We start from the raw sequence: 18,956 nt of genomic DNA on the forward strand, positions 1-18,956 counted from the left end.
ATTTTGTTGTCCTTCGGAAGAACAACTTACTATCATAATAAGGCCGAGTACAACATACTAAGCAGTATTTAGTTTACATTACTTGACCGACTTATTTTCGCTCAAAGGCAGTGTTAAAATATAGTCAATATTCCCAGCATGCTTCTAAATTGGTAACTCATTAACTTCCCTTCCACACACCGTGACAGAACCCAGTGTGGAAACTCTTCCAGATCATTCTCCCGAATGACTACATCCTGTTTATTAATGTGGTGAGCATCACAGGGTATGCTTCGGGTTGAGCAGTTTGGAATCCAGCACTCCACCCAGGGAATCAAGTCCGACAACCTTTTGCAAATGTGCGAGGGAATGTGCAATCCAAATTCTGAAACTTCTCCAATTGCAATGCTCTGACGTTTGTGCCACAAGTCCGAATTCAAAATTCTCGGCCTTCCTGGGGCAGGGCCTGGATTTGGAATATCATAGTCACTCCCATTTGGAAATTAAGGACGTGCATCACTAATTAAATGAGATGACTTTTTTGGATAAGGCTTGAGAGGGGACGATGGAGGAAATCTGTATAATATACTATCATCTTCAAAATCTTCTTTTCCCCATCTTCCTTTTATATCTTCAATCACATTATTTTTTGAAAGAACGTTTTGAGCAACTGCACAGTCTGATGACGGAAAACCTCAGGCCCAAGATTGTGGTTACTGTTAAGCAGTTCATGTAACCAATCAACACCTTCAGAGGCAGAAAGGCAATGATCATGTGTATGGAAATTAAGATGATGCTTCTTCACGGGCATCTTGATTCGAATCAGTCTCTCTATGATTACCATTGCTCTTTATCCCTTGATCCTTTGACCAGTTCTCAGGTTGAAATCTCCACTTGACTCACAGATATTTAGGGGAGAGAGTTCCTGATTCCCACCGACTCTTGTGGGATTTTCCCACTGGAAGAAATAAATTCTCCGGGTCTTACGGCGAAGCTGACAGAATAGACATTCATCCCAACCAATCCAAGCTGTGTTTGCAATACAGAAACAGAAAGTTCCGGAAAGATTCAGCAGGTCTGGCAGCATCGGTGGAGCGAGAAACAGAGTTAACATTCTGAGTCTGTTTGACTCTTAGAGCTAAAGAGAGACAGCAATGTGAAAGATTTGATGCTGTTTAAGAGAGTGGATTAGTTGGGGCAGAGTAAATGGTCAGGGATAGGTGGAAGCTGGGAGAGATTTCAGCAGAGATGTTGGGCGCGAGCGAATGGCCACACTGCCCAGAAAAAGCGGCCTTCCGCGGTGCAGCATGGCTGATAGAAGCCGGGAGACACAACCCCAGGATGTACCCGATTCGCAATGCCTCCCGAGTTCTATCGTGATCTCACGAGACATTATGCTGTAAACCCGCCCATTGTGGGCGTGATCACTTTTAGGCATTAAAGCGAGGCAGATAATCGTGCTTTAATGTGCAGTTTCCCAAAGTACCCAAGGCATTGGGATCTATCTCCTTCGCCTCAGGCGTACACTTTTCTACTGAAGATGGTTGGGTCTGGGACACTACCCTGAGGAACTCCTGCAGTGACGTGCCGGGACTGAGGTGATTGACCTCCAACAACCACAACCATCTTCCTTTGTGTCAGGTATGACTCCAACAGGGGCAGCACGGTGGCACAGTGGTTGGCATCGCTGCCTACGGCGCTGAGGACCCGGGTTCGAATCCCGGCTCTGGGTCGCTGTCCGCGTGGAGTTTGCACATTCTCCCCGTGTCTGCGTGAGCTTCACCCCCACAACCCAAAAGATGTGCAGGGTAGGTGGATTGGCCACGCTAAATTTCCCCTTAATTGGAAAAAATAATTGGGTACTCTAAATTTATATTTAAAAAAAGATATGACTCCAACCAGCGGAGAGTTTTCCCCCCGATTCCCACTGACTCCAGTTTAGCTCGGGCTCCTTGATGCCATATTCAGCCAAATGCGGCCTTGATGTCGAAGGCAGTCACTCTCACCTCTGGCATTAAGGCAGCATTTCTGACCTGCTTGTTTGAATTTCTGTTTTTATTGAGGTCTGTTAATTCGCCACCTTTGTGTGCTCTCATTCTGCTTTCACAGTAAATCGTAAATAATACCCTCACATCGCAAAGCCTTAGCATTTTCGAATGCCCCATCACAATGCAAACTGGTTCAGGAAAATCTCATTCCATTCGCACTTGAATTCAAGAACTCGATTTTGTCCTGGGCAGGGGAAGGATGTTTATTTAAAATTCTGATGTTGATGTGGTTTGTGGACTGGAAGCTAGCAGAGTGTAAAACCCAAGATTGAACCTCAGCAGCAAGCACCCAAAATGTGGGCTCGAAAAGTCACGGAAACATTCTCAAATGCTACGATTTTGGAGAAATGTCGAAACACCCGGTGTTAAATTTAACACAATCAGTTTCGGCATCACGCATGATAGTATATCTAACCCCGTGCTGTACCTGTCCATACTGAAATACCATACATGTTCCTTACCAAAATGGCAGTGACACCCACACCCCACGGATGAATTTTAAAAAGACTGCGAGGTTTGATCAAGAAATAAATGCAAATTGGTGGAATTCTGTGTGACGTTTAATAATGTGAGACATGCAATTCGGACAGAAGTCTCTTGCTGCCTTTTACCCTGGGTCTGTGGTACGTTTAAGACGGTACAAAATCTTTCCTTGTTTTGGGGGAAGTTGTGAGGCAGCCAATGGAAATCGCAACATCCTCGATGCGGGAATTCCACTGGACGCATAATTAGTGGCGCCCCGCGTGTGGTTTACGAAGCCCATTGACTGTAGCAATTCTCTGATTCTGCCTGGACAGGAGGTGAGGCAGGGCTGTTAACCGAGACCTAATCTGTTGTTGAATTCCTCTCTCTTATGTAAAGCGTGTTGACGATGCATGAGTGAATGGTCACACGTGACCCGTCAACACGGTGCCTGAATATTTTCAGCTTCTGACAGGAGGTTGAGTCTCCGGCCGCTGAGAATCCTGAACATGCTTGTGTACATGCTGATTGTGAGGAATGTGAAGCCGGCTTGCCTAAACGGGCCATGAAGCTACCCACACACTGCAATGGAATGAAGGCCACACCTACCATCAGTGCAAACCTGCCTGGATTGCCTAACCTTGGGAACCAGCCAATGTTGTGCTCGCAGATTAGCGTTATCTTTGCAGATTTGTCAATGCTAATGTGTCATTGACGGAGGAAGAGTGGTGCAATGGATTAACTCCAACGGTACTCACTGGAATAAGAAAACTGAATCTGGGCAGTACGGTGGCACAGTGGTTAGCACTGCTGCCTCACAGTGCCAGGGACCCGGGTTCTATTCCCGGCTTGTCTGTGCGGAGTCTGCACGCTCGCCCCGTGTCTGAGTGGGTTTCCTCCGGGTGCTCCGGTTTCCTCCCACAGTCCAAGGATGTGCAGATTAGGCGAGGTTACGGGGTTGTAGGGACAGGGTGCCCTGACAAAGGGGCTGGTTTCGCACAGGGCTAAATAGCTGACTTTGAAAGCAGACCAAGGCAGGCCAGCAGCACGGTTCAATTCCCGTACCAGCCTCCCCGGACAGGCGCCGGAATGACTAGGGGCTTTTCACAGTAACGTCATTGAAGCCTACTTGTGACAATAAGCGATTTTCGTTTTTCATTTCAAAGGGTGGGTGCAGACTCGATGGGCTAAATGGCCTCCTTCTGCACTGGAGGGATTCTATGATTAGAAGCAGCATTGAGGACTGTTTATTATTGCACGTTGGGATTTTTGACTAATTGGCCTTGGAGGAATGTCGGGATAATTTAAATCTAAATAGTTGCCATCTCACGTTGACCTTGTGATATGCAACAGGTGGGGAATGAATCATTAGACATGCATGGCTTATGGAAACTATGAGGAATTCTCTCCTGATGTCATCCTCACTGAGAGAGGCAGAGTACCATCATTGAGAGCAATTTAGGGTGTATGTGGAGTGACAGAGGGCAGGAAGCGAATCCCAATACTCACAGTTCCCAGGAAGTTATCAGAGTTCTTTCATGGATCTCAGATTGTTTTGCCAATTATCCAATAGCAACTATTCGAATTGATCAGCTGCAGTGATCAGGAGATGTTGGTTTCCAAAAAGGGTAAGAGATACTTGTTTTCATTGCGATATGGATTCAGCACTTTGGAGGTTAAATTTTCATCGCCATCTCTGTCCCTGTGTGATGCCTTGGTGGTCAGGGGTTTGCAAAAGTGTCGATTCATTTCCAATGACAGCGGAATCACCCATCTATCCAGAGCTGTCTTCACTAGTCAGTAACTCAACATTCACAACCTGACAGGTAATTCACTGAATCACTGCAGCGTCCAATGTTCTCCATGTTGGCTAGCTTATGTTCCCATGAAGAGAGAGAGGACACCTTTCTAGTCTGAAGGCAGCAGCTCTGTGGTTGCTGAAGCTTGGATGTTGTTGAGCTTCCTTGATCACAGCTTTCCTGAGCTATTGGCACTGGGATATCCCAGCTGGTACATTCAGCGTTTCCCTCAAATCGAGACGGAGGACGTCCTCCTCATTGTGAGCATCCAGCAAATCGGGAGGTACCCGGACGGCTCAGGCACCCAGCCCACCTCAAGCCCGTCTCCACCATCAGGAGGTGAATCAACTGACCTCCCCTTCCCCAAACTCCTGTGATATTTGAAAGATAGGGGGTGAAGCAGACCCTGTACCTGGGTGCATCAGGAAAGCAGGGCTATTAAACCTTCCATTGTCAATCTGGCCACTTCTCTCTCGAACTCTCTCCCTCAAAAGGCAGTGGATGCAGAGTCTTCGAATATTTCTAAGGCAGAGCCAGAACGATGCTTGATTTTAAAGAGGGAGAAAGGTTATCGGGGGGAGGGAGGGGGGGGGGGGGGGGGAGGGGGGGAGGGGGGAGGGTGCAGGAGTACAGATCTAGGGGTGATCATTTGAGGATAAGGGGTAAACCTTTTAGGACTGAGGTGAGGAGTAATGCCTTCACCCAGAGAGTGGTGAATGAAGAAGGAATTAGATTTCGCTCTTGGGGCTAAAGGGATCGGGGGATATGGGTGGGATCAGGGTATTGAACTTGATGATCAGCCATAATCATAATGAATGGGGGAGCAGGCCCAAAGGGCCGAATGGCCTCCTCCTGTTTCAATGTTTCTATGTATGATCCCAAGTCACAGCTCGGTAGTTCTTTCAGGAGCTGATCAGGCAGGATGGGCCGAATGGCCTCCTGTCCTGTGATTGGATGAATGGGTCCAGTTCAGGATGCCATGCTGAGTTGAACCTCCCTCTATCACACATGCAGGTGGCACATTCCAGGCCACAACCACTCGCTTGGTGAATAAGATTTGTCTTCGCTTATATTGACTATCACTTTAAAACTGTGCCTCCTTGTTCTTGATCATTTCCTGAACGGGACTACCTACTCCCAGTCTACTCTGTGCAGGGCCCTCCTGATTGTGAACACCCCATTTAAATCACCTCTCGGCCGTCTCTTCAACATAAACAGCCTCAGCATCTCCAATTTATCTTCATAACCGAAGTGTCATAAGAACATAAGAACATAAGAACATAAGAACTAGGAGTAGGAGTCGGCCATCTGGCCCCTCGAGCCTGCTCCGCCATTCAATTAGATCATGGCTGATCTTTTGTGGACTCAGCTCCACTTTCCGGCCTGAACACCATAACCCTTAATCCCTTTATTCTTCAAAAAACTATCTATCTTTACCTTAAAAACATGTAATGAAGGAGCCTCGACTGCTTCACTGGGCAAGGAATTCCATAGATTCACAACCCTTTGGGTGAAGAAGTTCCTCCTAAACTCAGTCCTAAATCTACTTCCCCTTATTTTGAGGCTATGTCCCCTAGTTCTGCTGTCACCCGCCAGTGGAAACAACCTGCCCGCATCTATCCTATCTATTCCCTTCATAATTTTAAATGTTTCTATAAGATCCCCCCTCATCCTTCTAAATTCCAACGAGTACAGTCCCAGTCTACTCAACCTCTCCTCATAATCCAACTCCTTCAGCTCTGGGATTAACCTAGTGAATCTCCTCTGCACATCCTCCAGCGCCAGTACGTCCTTTCTCAAGTAAGGAGACCAAAACTGAACACAATACTCCAGGTGTGGCCGCACTAACACCTTATACAATTGCAACATAACCTCCCTAGTCTTAAACTCCATCCCTCTAGCAATGAAGGACAAAATTCCATTTGCCTTCTTAATCACCTGTTGCACTTGTAAACCAACCATCTGTGACTCATGCACTAGCACACCCAAGTCTCTCTGAACAGCGGCATACTTTAATATTTTATTGTTTAAATAATAATCCCGTTTGCTGTTATTCCTACCAAAATGGATAACCTCACATTTGTCAACATTGTATTCCATCTGCCAGACCCTAGCCCATTCACTTAACCTATCCAAATCCCTCTGCAGACTTCCAGTATCTTCTGCACTTTTCGCTTTACCACTCATCTTAGTGTCACCTGCAAACTTGGACACATTGCCCTTGGTCCCCAACTCCAAATCATCTATGTAAATTGTGAACAATTGTGGGCCCAACACGGATCCCTGAGGGACACCACTAGCTACTGATTGCCAACCAGAGAAACACCCATTAATCCCAACTCTTTGCTTTCTATTAATTAACCAATCCTCTATCCATGCTACTACTTTACCCTTAATGCCATGCATCTTTATCTTATGCAGCAACCTTTTGTGTGGCACCTTGTCAAAGGCTTTCTGGAAATCCAGATATACCACATCCATCGGCTCCCCGTTATCTACTGCACTGGTAATGTCCTCAAAAAATTCCACTAAATTAGTTAGGCATGACTTGCCCTTTAAGAACCCATGTTGCGTCTGCCCAATGGGACAATTTCTATCCAGATGCCTCGCTATTTCTTCCTTGATGATAGATTCCAGCATCTTCCCTACTACCGAAGTTAAGCTCACTGGCCTATAATTTCCTGCTCTCTGCCTACCTCCATTTTAAAACAGTGGTGTCACATTCGCTAATTTCCAATCCACCGGGACCACCCCAGAATCGAGTGAATTTTGGTAAATCATCATTAGTGCATCTGCAATTTCCTTAGCCATCTCTTTTAGCACTCTGGGATGCATTCCATCAGGGCCAGGAGACTTGTCTACCTTTAGCCCCATTAGCTTGCCCATCACTCCCTCCTTAGTGATAACAATCCTCTCAAGGTCCTCACCTGTCATAGCCTCATTTCTATCAGTCGCTGGCATGTTATTTGTGTCTTCCACTGTGAAGACCGACCCAAAAAACCTGTTCAGTTCCTCAGCCATTTCCTCATTTCCCATTATTAAAACTCCCTTCTCATCCTCTAAAGGACCAATATTTACCTTAGCCACTCTTTTTTGTCTTATATATTTGTAAAAACTTTTACTGTCTGTTTTTATATTCTGAGCAAGTTCACTCTCATACTCTATCTTACTCTTCTTTATAGCTTTTTTAGTAGCTTTCTGTTGCCCCCTAAAGATTTCCCAGTCCTCTAATCTCCCAGCAATCTTTGCCACTTTGTATGCTTTTTTCTTCAATTTGATACTCTCCGTTATTTCCTTAGATATCCACGGTCGATTTTCCCTCTTTCTTCCGTCCTTCCTTTTTGTTGGTATAAACCTTTGCTGAGCACTGTGAAAAATCGCTTGGAAGGTTCTCCGCTGTTCCTCAACTGTTCCACCATAAAGTCTTAGCTCCCAGTCTACCTTAGCTAGTTCTTCTCTCATCCCCTTGTAATCTCCTTTGTTTAAGCACAAAACACTAGTATTTGATTTTACTTTCTCACTCTCCATCTGTATTTTAAATTCCACCATATTGTGATCGCTCCTTCCGAGAGGATCCCTAACTATGAGATCATGAATCAATCCTGTCTCATTACACAGGACAAGATCTAGGACCGCTTGTTCCCTCGTAGGTTCCATTACATACTGTTCTAGGAAACTATCGCGGATACATTCTATAAACCCCTCCTCAAGGTTGCCTTGACCGACCTGGTTAAAACAATCGACATGTAGATTAAAATCCCCCATGATAACTGCTGAGCCATTTCTACATGCATCAGTTATTTCTTTGTTTATTGCCTGCCCCACCATATCGTTACTATTTGGTGGCCGATAGACTACTCCTATCAGTGACTTTTTTGCCTTACTATTCCTGATTTCCACCCAAATGGATTCAACCTTATCCTCCATAGCACCGATGTCATCCCTTACTATTGCCCGGATGTCATCCTTAAATAACAGAGCAACATCACCTCCCTTACCATCCACTCTGTCCTTCCGAATAGTTTGATACCCTTGGATATTTAACTCCCAGTCCTGACCATCCTTTAACCATGTTTCAGTAATGGCCACTAAATCATAGTAATTTACGATGATTTGTGCCATCAACTGATTTACTTTATTCCGAATACTACGAGCATTCAGGTAAAGTACACTTATGTTGGTTTTTTTTACCCGTTTTGAATCTTAACATCTTCAGTTTTATTCCATTTGTTATTACTGGGCCAATTCACTGAGCTCCCCTCAGTCACTGTACCTTGTACTGTCGCCCTTTTAGATTTTTGACTATGTCTTCTCTGCCTTGCACTTTTCCCCTTCCATTTGCTTCTGTCCCTGTTTTACTACCTTCCAACTTCCTGCATCGATTCCCATCCCCCTGCCACATTAGTTTAAACCCTCCCCAACAGCTCTAGAAAACACCCCCCCTAGGAGGATAAGGTCGAATCCATTTGGGTGGAAATCAGGAATATTAAGGCGAAAAAGTCACTGATAGGAGTAGACTATCGGCCACCAAATAGTAACGATACCAACAAAAAGGAAGGACGGTAGAAAGAGGGAAAATCGACCGTGGATATCTAAGGAAATAAGGGAGAGTATCAAATTGAAAGAAAAAGCATATAAAGTGGCAAAGATTGCTGGGAGACTAGAGGACTGGGAAATCTTTAGGGGCAAACAGAAAGCTACTAAAAAAGCTATAAAGAAGAGTAAGATAGAGTATGAGAGTAAACTTGCTCAGAATATAAAAACAGACAGTAAAAGTTTTTACAAATATATAAAACAAAAAAGAGTGGCTAAGGTAAATATTGGTCCTTTAGAGGATGAGAAGGGAGTTTTAATAATGGGAGATGAGGAAATGGCTGAGGAACTGAACAGGTTTTTTTGGTTGGTCTTCACAGTGGAAGACAGTAAAAAAGGAGGTAGACAGAGAGCAGGAATTTATAGGCCAGTGAGCTTAACTTCGGTAGTAGGGAAGATGCTGGAACCTATCATCAAGGAAGAAATAGCTAGGCATCTGGATAGAAATTGTCCCATTGGGCAGACGCAGCATGGGTTCATAAGGGGCAGGTCATGCCTAACTAATTTAGTGGAATTTTTTGAGGACATTACCAGTGCAGTAGATATTGGGGAGCCAATGGATGTGGTATATCTGGATTTCCAGAAAGCCTTTGACAAGGTGCCACACAAAAGGTTGCTGCATAAGATAAAGATGCATGGCATTAAGGGTAAAGTAGTAGCATGGATAGAGGATTGGTTAATTAATAGAAAGCAAAGAGTGGGGATTAATGGGTGTTTCTCTGGTTGGCAATCAGTAGCTAGTGGTGTCCCTCAGGGATCCGTGTTGGGCCCACAATTGTTCACAATTTACATAGATGATTTGGAGTTGGGGACCAAGGGCAATGTGTCCAAGTTTGCAGATGACACTAAGATGAGTGGTAAAGCGAAAAGTGCAGAGGATACTGGAAATCTGCAGAGGGATTTGGATAGGTTAAGTGAATGGGCTAGGGTCTGGCAGATGGAATACAATGTTGAAAAATGTGAAGTTATCCATTTTGGTAGGAATAACAGCAAACGGGATTATTATTTAAACAATAAAATATTAAAGCATGTTGCTGTGCAGAGGGACCTGGGTGTGCTAGTGCATGAGTCACAGAAAGTTGATTTACAGGTGCAACAGGTGATTAAGAAGGCAAATGGAATTTTGTCCTTCATTGCTAGAGGGATGGAGTTTAAGACTAGGGAGGTTATGTTGCAATTATATAAGGTGTTAGCAAGGCCACACCTGGAGTATTGTGTTCAGTTTTGGCCTCCTTACTTGGGAAAGGACATACTGGCACTGGAGGGTGTGCAGAGGAGATTCACTAGGTTAATCCCAGAGCTGAAGGGGTTGGATTATGAGGAGAGGTTGAGCAGACTGGGTCTGTACTCGTTGGAATTTTGAAGGATGAGGGGGGATCTTATAGAAACATTTAAAATTATGAAGGGAATAGATAGGATAGATGCGGGCAGGTTGTTTCCACTGGCGGATGAAAACAGAACTAGGGGACATATCCTCAAAATAAGGGGAAGTAGATTTAGGACTGAGTTTAGGAGGAACTTCTTCACCCAAAGGGTTGTTCCTTGGAATTCCTTGCCCAGTGAAGCAGTTGAGGCTCCTTAATTACATGTTTTTAAGGTAAAGATAGATAGTTTTTTGAAGAATAAAGGGATTAAGGGTTATGATGTTTGGCCCGGAAAGTGGAGCTGAGTCCACAAAAGATCAGCCATGATCTCATTGAATGGCGGAGCAGGCTCGAGGGGCCAGGTGGGCTACTCCTGCTCCCAGTTCTTATGTTCTTATTTTCCACGACTAATGGATGTCTCAAAGTGCGACAGCCAATAAAATACTTGCTGAAGTGTGTTAAGTAATGGGTGAAGAGACATTGCAATTAGTTGTCTCATTTATGTTAAGTATCCAATAATTAACATAAGGGTAGCACGGTAGCATTGTGGATAGCACAATTGCTTCACAGCTCCAGGGTCCCAGGTTCGATTCCGGCTTGGGTCACTGTCTGTGCGGAGTCTGCACATCATCCCCGTGTCTGCTTGGGTTTCCTCTGGGTGCGCCGGTTTCCTCCCACAGTCCAAAGATGTGCAGGTTAGGTGGATTGGTCATGATCAATTGCCCTTAGTGACCAAGATTTCCCTTAGTGTTGGGTGGGGTTACTGGGTTACTGGGTTATGGGGATAGGGTGAAGGTGTTAACCTTGGGTTGGGTGCTCTTTCCAGGAGCCAGTGCATACTCGATGGGCCGAATGGCCTCCTTCTGCACTGTAAATTCTATGAATTTACACTGATATGTAAAGGGGCTTCAGGTGGCCTCTGAGTCTGTGTGATGTGTAGTTAGAGGTTTGTGCAGAGTCTGTTGGAATGAAATAAATGTGTGTTGGTGTAAAAGGGCAGCATGGTAGCATGGTGGTTAGCGTAAATGCTTCACAGCTCCAGGGTCCCAGGTTCGATTCCCGGCTGGGTCACTGTCTGTGTGGAGTCTGCACGTTCTCCCAGTGGGTGGGTTTCCTCCGGGTGCTCCGGTTTCCTCCCACAGTCCAAAGATGTGCGGGTTAGGTGGATTGGCCATGCTAAATTGCCCGTAGTGTCCTAAAAAGTAAGGTTAAGGGGGAGCGTTGTTGGGTTACGGGTATAGGGTGGATACGTGGGTTTGAGTAGGGTGGTCATGGCTCGGCACAACATTGAGGGCCGAAGGGCCTGTTCTGTGCTGTACTGTTCTATATGTTCTATATGTTCTATAACTTTTGACTGTTCATACCACAGCAACTAAAACGTCTAACAATTGGCAGCAGAGAATGGTTGCTGTGTAAATGTGAAGGGTTGAAAGGTACAACTTTTCCAGATCAAACCAAGGAGTGAGTGAAAAAAAAAGGAATATATGGCTGAACCCAGGACGAAGATGGCTGGATATGACTATCCTCCCTTATTTTCTGAAAGGGAATCGTACGACCAATGGAGAAGTGCAGTAGTTATGTGGACTAAGGTAACTGCTTTGGGAAAGAGAAAACAAGGTATGGCATTGGCTCTTTCTTTCCCATATGGCAGTAAAATCCGAAACAAAGTGCTTTCTGAGCTGGAATTGGAAGAGTTAGAACATTGGATGAAGAGTTGACAGGAGTTCGGTTTATGGATAAGGATACCTTATTCGAACAGATGACAAAAGCTTTACAAAAGTTTCTGGGGAAACATTCGATTCCGATGGCTCTGATGACCCAAATAGGTCAGCCTGCAATAAGGCAGAATATGGAAGACACACTACTAACAGGATGGCGAAATCGTATGGCCACAAACTGAGCTCAAGACTATAGAAGGAGACCGAGACAAGGGAATTATGAAGACAGAAACCCAGTTAGAACCTACAATAGGAGGATGAACCCCAGAAATGCACGGGGCATGATAAATCGATGTTTTCGATGTGACTCTCAATACCATTATGCTTTCAACTGTCCAACACGTTATAATAGAGTGTTTGAAGCGACACATGACACGGAAGACCATAAGACCATAAGACATAGGAGTGGAAGTAAGGCCATTCGGCCCATCGAGTCCACTCCACCATTCAATCATGGTTGATTTCAACTCCATTTACCCGCTCTCTCCCCCAGAGTCAGAAGAGGAAAAAGATAGTGACCAGAAAGAAGGCATTGTCCTATTAACCAGCAGTTTTATGCCAGTAATGAGGGTGTTGGTGGCAGAATCCTTCAACTATGCTGTATTGGACAGTGGCTGCACATCTACTGTGTGTGGGATTGACTGGTTAAAATGTTATCTGTACTCCTTGAATGCTGAAAATCGTAACAAGGTTAAGGAATTTGAAAGTTCCACAAGTTTCAGGTTTGGGGATGATAATACTCTGAAGTTGCTGAAAAGAATGGTGATCCTTTGCAATACTGCCGGAGTGAATCATTTCATTAGCACGGATGTTGTATCAAGTTAGATAGCTTTGCTTCTGAGCAGACCGTCGATGAAGAAAGCACACATGAAACTGGATCTGGAACAGGATAAGGGAACAGTTTTTGGAAAGACGGTGGACTTACAAGACAGTCGGGACACTATTGTATTCCATTCCTGACAAATAATATTTGAAGTACAGTTGTTAAGGATGTGTTAATGGCAGTTCAAAATGGGACTTTTGCTGACAAAAAGCTTGTTGTATTAAAACTGCATAGACAATTTGCACATCCGTCTCCTCGGAGGCTGAAAAAGTTATTAAAGCATGCAGGGGTAAGGGATGAAGACTATTCTAAGCTGATAGAACAGGTTAGTGATCGCTGTGAAGTTTGTAGGAAGTACAGAAGGACACCAGCACGACCGATAGTAACCCTGCCTTTGGCCAGGGATTTTAATGACATTGTGGCCATGGACCTTAAGATCTGGGATAAAGCAAATAATATATTTATTTTGCATTTTGTAGGTTTAGCAACCAGATTTAGTCAATCAACGATTGTACGAAGTAAAGAAAAGAGAGTAATTATGGATCAAATCGTGGAAAAATGGATAGGTACAGGAATGGGCCCACCGGCAAAATTCTTTATGGGCAATGGGGGAGAATTTGCTAATGATGAGTTTAGGGATATGTGTGAAAATGTGAATATCAGAGTTATGAACACGGCTGCAGAAAGCCCATTTAGTAATGGTGTCTGTGAAAGAAATCATGCTGTCATCGATGACATACTTCGGAAAATTTTGGCAGGTCGACCAAATTGCAAGCTAAATTCAGCTTTAGCATGGGCTGTACATGCAAAGAATTCATTGCAGATGGTTGGGGGCTATAGTCCTTATCAATTAGTGTGTGATAGAAATCCTAATATTCCGTCCATTTTGGATGACCAGCCTCCAGCTTGGGAAGGGACTACAATTAGCTCTGGTTTTGCTGAACATTTAAATGCATTACATAGCAGGAGAAAAGCTTTTTTGGAAGCAGAAGCCTCTGAAAGAATTCACAGATCTATAAGAAGGCATAATGTACGGCCATGAGATACTGTTTTTCAGCAAGGAGACATGGTATACTATAAGAGAGACAGTTTTAATGAATGGAAAGGCCCAGGGAAGATCATAGGCATAGATGGCAAAACAATTATTTTGCAACCTGACAATCAAGCTGTTCGGGTACATTCATCAAGGATAATGGGTACAGATTACAAATGTTCAAATTTAGACAGAGCAGACAGACATGACGAGGAACCAGGGCTCTCTGGTATGCACATGTTACAGAACTATGAGGACCAGTTAACTGATATCGACAGGGCTTCTATAGAGGAACACAACATTTCTGATGAATTAGAACAGGCCATTTTTCCAAAAGGACAACTGCCAAAAGTTTGTACAAAAGTGACATACTTGCCTGAAGGGTCTAGTCCATGGAAGGATGCAACTATTATTAGTAGAGCAGGGAAGGCCACTGGAAAGTATAAACATTGGTTGAATATACAGCATTCAGGGGAGGGAGTCAAGACAATGGATTGGGAACACGAAGTTCAAAAATGTAGGGCACAAAAATGCAGTACCAGTTCAGATAGGACATTAGATAGTGAACAGGTCTGCAGGAAAATGTCGAGAACTATTGAAAGGACATCCCGCTACAGAAGAGAAAGATCAAGCAGTAGCAGTACAGAACGAGGACCAGGCGGGAGAGAGGACGTAGTTTATCAAGGTCTCGGAACATGAGTAAGGCTACGAATACTAATAGGAGTAGAAGCCCACATGCACGTGAGATTTTGGTGGCTTCAAATAAATTAGATGAAAAAGTTATCAAAGATGCTAAACAGAATTAATTGCATAGTTGGAGTGAATTTGGGGTATACACAGAAGTACCGGATAGGGGACAAAGAGCTCTATCCCACAGATGGATTTGCATGGAAAAGTTTCTTCTGGATGGAACTTATAAGGCAAAGGCCAGGCTTGTGGCGAGGGGATTTGAAGAAAACTTAGAAGATCAGGATTTAAGGGTAGATTCACCTACAGCAGGAAAGGTTATTTTAAAGATCTTCTTGGCTCTATTAGCCACAAAGGCATGGGAATGCAAATCTATAGATATATAGAAGCTGCCTTTTTGCAGGGGCATCATCTCCAGAGAGACATTTTTCTCTGTCCTCCTAAAGAAGCAGCTAACACACAAGGGGTACTCTGGAAGTTGAACAAATGTGTATATGGATTAAATGATGCATCGAGAATCTGGATTTTTCCGTAAGGTCAGTTTGTTAAAGTTAGGCTGTTGCCAGTTGAAAGTAGATCCAGCAATGTTGCACTGGCACTATAAAGGAAATCTTTCTGGCATCTTCATGATGCATGTTGATGATTTTTTGTGGGGTGGGACTAGGGATTTTGAAGCTATTGTAATCTCTGGTTTGAGAAAAGAATTCAGGGTTGGAAGTCAGGCTTCCGGTGCATTTAAATATATTGGACTGGAAATGGGACAGACTAAGTTAGGGGCAACTTTACATCAGCAAACTCGGAAAGCATCAGCCCAATAGCAATTAGTCGTGGCCGGTTTCACAAAAAGACGCAATGGTTTCAAAGATAGTAAAAGAGCAACTGTGAAGTTTAATAGGGCAACTGAACTGGTTAGGGAGACAGACTGAACCAGACCTGAGTTTTGATGTCTGAGAGTTGAGTACAAAAATGAATGATCCCAAAGTGGAAGACATAATAAGAGCGAATAAAGCATTGGTCAAACTAAAAATGCAGGAGTGTGTTTTGAAGTTCCCGGTTTTAAGTGACCCCAGACACTTGAAACTCATAGTTTATAGTGATGCGTCCTATGGAAATTTATGTGATGGGGTTTCAAGCGCAGGAGGTTTTATAATTTTCCTTTTGGGGAACAATGGTAAATGTTGCCCTCTTGTGTGGGAAACAAAGAAAATAAGGAGAGTGGTCAAAAGCACTTTGGCTGCTGAGACGTTAAGCCTAGCGGTGGATATGGCCTTTTATATTTCTCAGATATTGACAGAAATTTTGGGATTAGGGGATTTGGGTGATATACCTATTGAATGTCACATTGACAATAAATCCCTGTGGGAAAATGTGCACTGTACAAAAAGTTTCAATGAAAAGAGGTTACGGATAAACATCGCAAGTTTGAAGCAGATGTTGGACAGAGGGGAAATAGCAAAAATTAAATGGGTCGACAGTAGCTATCAACTGTCAGACTGTTTTACAAAAAGAGGGGCTAGTTCACAGAAACTTTTGGATATTGTTAATGAAGGGCGCCTGTTTCTGTGACTGTTTTTTTTCTTTCTCTTCCAAACAAAAACTACAAAAAATAGAGGGGGGAAAGTCACGTGCGTTTTTGAGTTTCTTGAAATTTTGTTTTCGCCTAATTATTTTTTTTCTCCAAGGATTGGGAGACTGTTAAGTAATGGGTTAAGAGACATTCCAATTAGTTGTCTCATTTATGTTAAGTATCCCATAATTGACACTGATATGTAAAGAGGCTTCAGGTGGCCTCTGAGTCGGTGTGATGTGTAGTTAGAGTTTTGTGCAGAGTCTGTTGGAATGAAATAAATGTGTGTTGGTGTGAAAGGAACAAACCTTTGACTCTTCATATCACAGTAACTAAAAAAATCTAACAACGTGTAGTCGCCGTTGTGATGTAGCAGATCTGTCATTGGCACTTTCTGCCGATTTGCTTCTGGACTTTAGGAAATGTCTTGGCTGTTTTCCAGGTCACCGCAGCATTGTGTCATAATAATAATAATCTTTATTAGTGTCACAAGTAGGCTTACATTTACACTGCAATGAAGTTACTGTGAAAAGCCCCTAGTCTCCACACTCCGACACCTGTTCGGGTACAGAGAGGGAGAATTCAGAATGTCCAATAAGTGTTAGTTGTTTCTCTGTCCATTGGCAATCCTCTCTTGTAATGAATGTTTATTGTTTAGTTAGCTCGGCCATTCAGGATGAAAGCAGGGAGCACTTCTTCACACAGTGGGACTCTGAAACTCTCTCCCTCACATGGCTGTGGCTGTTTCAGGGTCAGCGAGGGGGGAATCAAAATTTTCAGAACTGAGTGAATCAATTGGATTATGTCAGGTTATTGGGGGTATGGAGATGGGGTGCAAGGGCGTGGAAGAGGGGGGGTTCAACCATGAGCTGATTGTATAATGGCTCCGACTCAAAGGCGGCACGGCAGCACAGTGGTTAGCACTGCTGCCTCACAGCACCAGGGACCCGGGTTCAATTCCCGCCTTGGATGACTGTGCGGAGTCTGCACGTTCTCCCTGCGTCTGCGTGGGTTTCCTCCGGGTGCTCCGGTTTCCTCCCACAGTCCAAAGATGTGCAGGTTAGATGAATTGCCGATGATCAATTGACCCTTAGCGTCCAGGGACGTGCAGTTTAGGTTACAGGCTTGGGGCAGGGGAGTGAGCCTAGGTAGAGGGGCTCTTTCAGAATGTGGGTGAAAGGGCCCCTCTACCTATGGGCCGAATGGCTTTGTTCTGCACTGTCGGAATTCTATGATTCTATGTGAATGGCATCCTCCTGTTCCTTAATTCCACCCAGTGGAGGAGTGGGTCCAAGGAGGAGAAAATACGACATGCTCGCAGCTCTCTGCAAACATGAGAGTTCCATGATGCTGAGTGAAGCACATTCCGTGTCTGTTTATTGAAATATTCCGTTTCCAGAATGAATTCTTTCTAACGGATAACAATGTTTCCTTATCCCCCCCAGATCCGTGATGGTGATTTCCCAGGAAACGTGAAGTTTTAAAAATGACAGGTGATCAAAACCCTTTGGAAAACTGGGTTGATGCCACGGCGCAGGCTCTGTGCATTAACCCCGAGAATGCCAAGGAGGGCCAGGCGACGAAGATCCTCAAAGTCTGTTTCTGCAGCACCACCAGCATCAACCTCGGCAAGAACTTCAAGTTAGTCAAGTGCGACCACACAACAGAAATCAGGGTGAGACTCTAAAAGATCGATTCTCTGACACACATTGACCAACGTATCACCACATGTCCACCTTTGGGTCAGTCTGCAGTAAAGTGGCCTGGTGTATGAAATAATCATTGCCGGATGGGGTCTCGAGTTTAAGAGGAATTTGTACACACAGGGGGTGGTGAGAATGTGGAACGGGCTGTCAGAGGGAATGGTTGGAGCAGGTGGAGCAAGGGAGGTTTGCTGTATCTGAGGGAGAGTTGTATCTGGGCAGCATGGTAGCACAGCTCCAGGGTCCCAGGTTCAATTCCGGCTCGGGTCACTGTCTGCGCGGAGTCTGCACATCCTCCCCGTGTGTGCGTGGGCTTCCTCCGGGTGCTCCGGTTTCCTCCCACAGTCCAAAGATGTGCAGGTTCGGTGGATGGACCATGATAAATTGCCCTTAGTGTCCAAAATTGCCCTTAGTGTTGGGTGGGGTTACTGGGTTATGGGGATAGGGTGAAGGTGCTGACCTTGGGTAGGGTGCTCTTTCCAACAGCCGGTGCAGACTCTATGGGCTGAATGGCCTCCTTCTGCACTGTAAATTTTGTAAGAAGTCTAACAACACCAGGTTAAAGTCCAACAGGTTTGTTTCAAACATGAGCTTTCGGAGCGCTGCTCCTTCCTCAGGTGAATGGAGAGGTATGTTCCAGAAACATTTATAGAGACAAAGTCAGAGATGCCAGACAAGGCTTGGAATGCAGGCATTTGCGGGTAATCAAATCATTACAGATCCAGAGATAGGGGTAACCCCAGGTTAAAGAGATGTGAATTGTCTCAAGCCAGGACAGTTGGAAGGATTTTGCAAGTCCAGGCCAGATGGTGGGGGGTGAATGTAATGCGGCATGAATCCCAGGTCCCAGTTGAGGCCGCACTCATGCGTGCGGAACTTAGCTATAGGTTTTTGCTCGGCAATTCTGCGTTGTCGTGCGTCCTGAAGGCCGCCTTGGAGAATGCTTACCCGGAGATCAGAGGCTGAATGCTCTTGACTGCTGAAGTGTTCCCCGACTGGAAGGGAACATTCCTGTAAATTCTATGAGAGGTGGATGGGGGGGGGCACGATGGGAGGTTCACGTTAAGTTACCCCCCCAACCCCCCCCACCCCCGCAGTACAGACCCGCTCACCCAAATGGCCTTTCCTGTGCCTGAGGTTCGGGGCAATTTTGGCACCAACGCTTCCTGAGTGACTATGG

The 18,956-nt window shown here is 44.7% G+C and overlaps 1 protein-coding gene across 4 annotated transcripts in view; it reads left to right on the forward strand.

Moving 5' to 3' along the window:
* Positions 1-18,956, forward strand: part of ptk2ba (protein tyrosine kinase 2 beta, a) — a 213,153-nt gene that overhangs the window by 56,218 nt on the left and 137,979 nt on the right. For all 4 annotated transcript variants that reach the window (XM_038817485.1, XM_038817493.1, XM_038817499.1 and 1 more), the window contains exon 2: positions 17,519-17,748. In XM_038817485.1, the coding sequence (XP_038673413.1) occupies positions 17,560-17,748 (189 nt within the window). In that variant the 5' untranslated portion in view covers positions 17,519-17,559. The remainder of the gene's footprint in view (positions 1-17,518; positions 17,749-18,956) is intronic.

The sequence above is a fragment of the Scyliorhinus canicula genome, chromosome 1, assembly GCF_902713615.1.
Source record: "Scyliorhinus canicula chromosome 1, sScyCan1.1, whole genome shotgun sequence".
Lineage (NCBI taxonomy): Eukaryota > Metazoa > Chordata > Chondrichthyes > Carcharhiniformes > Scyliorhinidae > Scyliorhinus > Scyliorhinus canicula.